The sequence below is a fragment of the Anarrhichthys ocellatus genome, unplaced genomic scaffold (genome assembly GCF_004355925.1).
Source record: "Anarrhichthys ocellatus isolate YVR2014 unplaced genomic scaffold, GSC_Weel_1.0 scaffold4, whole genome shotgun sequence".
NCBI lineage: Eukaryota > Metazoa > Chordata > Actinopteri > Perciformes > Anarhichadidae > Anarrhichthys > Anarrhichthys ocellatus.
The window spans coordinates 4946940-4951554 of record NW_022280034.1 but is presented as its reverse complement, the minus strand read 5'-3'; the positions used below and the strand labels follow the sequence as shown (position 1 = coordinate 4951554).

Below are 4615 nucleotides of genomic sequence, written 5' to 3'. Positions count from 1 at the left end.
ACGCACACCGGCTCAACACACACACCCCCCAAAAACCGCACCCCCCCCCCCCCCCCCCCCCCCCCTTCACCGGGAGCGATGACAGCGGAGAGTGAGTCCGCCTCGGTAAAAGGCTGCGGTCTCTCGGCCATCCATCAACAAGTCCACACAGTCCACCGAACACCAAAAAACACGCAGCACTGGACAGAAGCCACGCGCGCAGTAGTGGCATGCACCTGGAGTGGACGCAACAACACCTGTAACTGTGTGGAAACGAGCCCGGGGCTGCGATGAAACCGGGACGAACTTGAGGGGAAGGGACGCGTGTTGTCCGCTAGAGCAGCACGAGGGAGAGTTGCTGCGTAGAGGGGAATCACCGACCCACGACCACCTGATAACACAATACAACAAAGCTACAGAGGAGAACCCGGCACGAGGAGACAAAGATGCGTGTGCTGCTGATGAGAGTAACAATGGTGATGATGGAGAAAGATGATAACATCCTCTGAGACTGCCACAAGAACACATCTGTTGAGGATCACATCTGGCTGACACGCTGACTCCCCCCCTCCCACATAACCGCACACTCACAGAGACTCTCTCACACACACGCACACACCTACTGATGGTGTATTCTGTCCGGTCACATGCGCGTGCCCCCGGCCTCACTTGCAGAGATGGAGCCCATGCAGTGCGTAGTGTGCAGGGTTGTTTTTTAGTTTTTGTTACTCACCCCCGGTGCTGTCGCCGCCAGTCTCCGTCCGCTCGCGTGTCCTACCGTGTGATTTAACGGGAGAGAGGGCGAGCCGTGGGCGCATCCAGCCCCCACCAGCGCCATCCAGCGCTGCGGTCGCGGCACGCCGCTCTCGCGATACCGTGCCATCTTCCAGCTCTCCTCCTGGAGTGTGTGTGACGTAGCGTTTTTTGTTTTTTTTATTATTATTATTATCAGGCGGTTAGCTCAGCCCGATGCCGCCGTCTTCTGGGCACGAGGCGAAAGGAGCGCGAGGGACGGTGATGATGTCATCCCGTAGCTGAACTTGTGGCCTTACCTGTTTGAGTACGCGCACTGTTTTTTCTCTGATGTAGCCCGCTGCCAGTAACGTGCAGAAGATCTGTTTAATTGCTATCATTCTGCCAGCACCAGTTTAAAGTCACAGCCTGAACCCACTATGAACAGAACAGGTGAGACGTCAGGGGGGCTTTTTTTTTTGGGGGGGGGGGGGTCTTGAGGGTTTAGGCGCCTATTTAAATGTGGAAAGTTTTGAGTGTAGGGCTTCTTTGAGTTTCCAGAGCAGAGGGTGTCACTGCTGGTTGCTGCTGCTGGAGCATCTTGTCTGACCAGAGCAAAATATTTGAACAACTTGAAGCAGAACTCTTAAATACAGGAAGTGGCCAATCAGAATGTACCAAGTGCATGGGATGTATATATATTTTGTTTATTTTCTTATTCATTTGTTGTTGCTTTTGTTTGGGTTAAATACTAATATTCATACTGATAGCTCTCCTGTTTTATTTATTTAGGTGGTTGTGTTTGTTACCTCTTTGTTTCATAAATGGTCTGATCAGCCATATATACTGTATGTTCCACTATGTGGTCAGTGTGCGTCATTGTCAGGTGAGTTTAGTTTGTTCAGTTCTATTCAGTTTGTGTTGACTTATTAAAGTCTGAGCCTAGTTCACTTCTTTCATGGGCCAAGAACTTTGTTATGTATTTTGTAAATTGAATTGCTTCATTTTTAAGTAAAATAAAACCCTCCTTTTGAAAACCCACCCGTGACTCCTCATGGCTACCAGCTCGGCCCTTCACAGTTCCCTTCTTACACTGAAATTATGACACAAATGAACAGAGACCCTTACTTGTTTGATGTTTGGTGGCTGTGGGGCTCTAAGAAGCTACTTCATTCATTTGGACCTTATGATATACACAAAATAGTTCAGACTGTCAACAACCAGCATTTCTTTTCTCCTTAATAATCAGATTTTGTCCTTTTGAATAACACTTCTCCGAGTCTTGCACATGCAGTGTTAACATCAGAAGCACACAGACATTCTGTAAAGGAGAACTTTATTGCATAATTACATTGTCTTAAGAGTGCAGAGTGCTCATCTGTATCTATCTGTACAGTTTGCAAAATCGTAGTAGGACTCAGACACAGTTGGGGATGAAAAGATTAGAAAGCACACAGGAGACGAGGGACGCTGTCCTCCATCAAGTCGGTTTTAAATCGTTTTTTTGTATGTCAAAACTGTGTTGTCAGTGCATGTGGTCTAAATTATGACCTGTGCCTAATGCTCCCATACATGGTTATTCTTGTGTGTGTTTATGAGTTCCAGTGCATGCACTGCTTGTGTGCGTGTGTTCACAGGTCATCCGTCTCTCCATCGAAGGGGATGCTGTCCAGGTCCATGTGGATGTTCAGGTTGTCGTCACTGCAGATCCAGCCGATGGGCGTGCGGTTGAACGAGGGCCGTGAGCGGACGCCCAGCTCCGGCTCCTCGGAGGTGCAGTTGAGCTCTTGGAGCTCGAAGGTCAGCGTCTTGGGAACCTTGTCGGAGCCGCCGAATGGCAGCGCCGTCCTGGGGAGAGGAGAGGAAGAAACAGGAAGCTCGAGGTAACGCCAGGGTGAACACCGTTCAACAAGAACATTGACGCCGACACACTGCATGTATGATACGTCTCTGCAAATTACCAAAAGATTAAGTTTGACCTAAAGTGAAATTCCCACATTAAACAATGTTTGCTTGTTCCATTGATGATTTACTGAACACATATTACATTATCAATGGCGCTACCTTCTCCTTATGTGGAATTTGTCGCTCTAAAGCTATATTGCAATACTTTTGGTAGCTACTAACAGTGTATGAGAAAAGCCTGACCTGTTGAAGCTCTTGTACAGAGGCAGTTCTGGGTGCATCTGGATGGGTCCCGGCATGGAGGACTTCATGGTGGCTGTCAGCTCCTCGTTGCCCTTCATGGCCCGTTCCCATGGAGATATATAGGTGGGTCCATACCTCCTCTTCTCCGCCTCCTCATCTATCGTCTCCTCCACCACTGAGACACACAGGGAAGTGTTGGACCAGGGAGATTAAATGCAAACTCTTAACAGAAAGAAATAATGTAAAATAAAAAGTACATCTGTGAGCCCACCTTCTTCCTTTGCCTTCTCGGGCTTTGGTGCGACAGGGGGAGGGCACATGAGCAGGTTCTCGAGGTTCTGCTGGAGGACAAATACAGGAAGATGTAGTCTGATCAGTGCACACATATAAACACAACCTTTACGCGCACTCGCTCGCTCTTACCTTGTTCTCGTTGGTGACGATGAACCGCTCCACTCTCTGCTGCCTCTTCCTGAACATCTTGGAGCCCTTGTTCATGTTCAGGGAGAGCTCCTCCAGCATGGTGTCCCTTGGCGTCTTGATCTTGGTGCCCAGGTCAAGCTCAGAGGCCTCGGGGTCGGACTCATCGTCTGACGTGGAAAAAGGAGGAGGACAAAATGAAGGGACTGAATATGGAACGGGTATATTCAGAGAGAAGGTAGAGGCGGAATTGACATGGTTTGCTCATATGTTGAGGGAAATGCAATGTGGTAAAGTGAATTAGACAAACAGCTGTAAACAGATTGTTCAAAGAAATAGTTCAACATTTTAGGAGATATCTTTATTCACTTTCTTTTCTGAGAGTTAAGGCCTTTACACACAGGGGCGTGAGGAATGAACAACACGAAAAATGAAAAATATTCGCCTGCGACTATTTCACATCAAAACTATTCATATGGGAAGCGATGCGAATTTGTGTCAGTTGCAACACTTTTTCAAATACAAGGTTTGAATAGATTTGTGCAGGCGGAGGACCAACCACCAGGATTCTATTGACTCAGAGCAGCGTCTGGTAAACAGACACGCAGTGTATATGTCTTTCTATTGTGAAAGGTAAAAAAGGAAGAAGTGGATCTGGTCTGCGCTGATTTTTTTGAAAGGAGTATTAAAGTTTTGTGTCTTGGTTTGGATTATAGAGCCTCCGTGTTGTTGTACACTTCAGTGTGCGTTTTAAATAGGTCCAATCCTCACAAAGTGGTTGGTTGACGCCTTTACTCACAGTGAGAAAGCTCAGAAAAATCGACCCAAAAAAATATTCACTGTGTGAAAGTCTTCATGACAAAAACTACATTTCGGAAAAATATATTCAAGTTTGATTAAATTGCACCAAAAAAAAAAAGAAGCTGTGCTCTCTCTTATCAGCTAAACCCATTTTGTAAATTAAAAGGTGGGTTTACCTTCTGCTATATATCTGATATTAACTGAGGGAGAGATACGACTGTAAAGGGCGAATTTATATCCTCTGGCTTTCATGTCGTCCTTGTTGAGATGAATTAGAGATGAAACCTAACGGCGTGAGAGGATGTGTGTGTGTGTGTGTGTGTGTGTGTGTGTGTGTGTGTGTGTGTGTGTGTGTGTGTGTGTGTGAATCCAGGGGAGTTGTAGGGGTTACTAGGCCAAAGCAATATGGAAGAAAAGGGCACTGGGGAATGTCACGGCAGGTTTTCTGGTAGAACTGTTTATGGAGGGAAATCCTCATAACACACTACCTCTCTCTCTCTCTCTCTCTCTCTCTCTCTCTCTCTCTCTCTCTCTC

The 4615-nt window shown here is 46.9% G+C and overlaps 2 protein-coding genes across 3 annotated transcripts in view; both read right to left on the bottom strand.

Annotated features, from left to right (window-relative positions):
• Nucleotides 1–869, bottom strand: part of usp54b (ubiquitin specific peptidase 54b) — a 45518-nt gene extending 44649 nt beyond the window's left edge. For both annotated transcript variants that reach the window (XR_004212648.1, XM_031842988.1), the window contains exon 1: nt 713–869. The gene's annotated coding sequence lies outside the window, so the exon portion shown is untranslated. The remainder of the gene's footprint in view (nt 1–712) is intronic.
• Nucleotides 870–2030: 1161 nt separating this feature from the next.
• The window catches only part of myoz1b (myozenin 1b), a 6695-nt gene continuing 4110 nt past the window's right edge, over nt 2031–4615 (bottom strand). Inside the window, exons 3-6 of the mRNA XM_031843948.1 lie at nt 3283–3449; nt 3131–3197; nt 2860–3034; nt 2031–2559 (exon numbers count right to left, since the gene is read on the bottom strand). Coding sequence (XP_031699808.1) covers nt 2343–2559; nt 2860–3034; nt 3131–3197; nt 3283–3449 — 626 coding nt within the window. The 3' untranslated portion in view covers nt 2031–2342. The remainder of the gene's footprint in view (nt 2560–2859; nt 3035–3130; nt 3198–3282; nt 3450–4615) is intronic.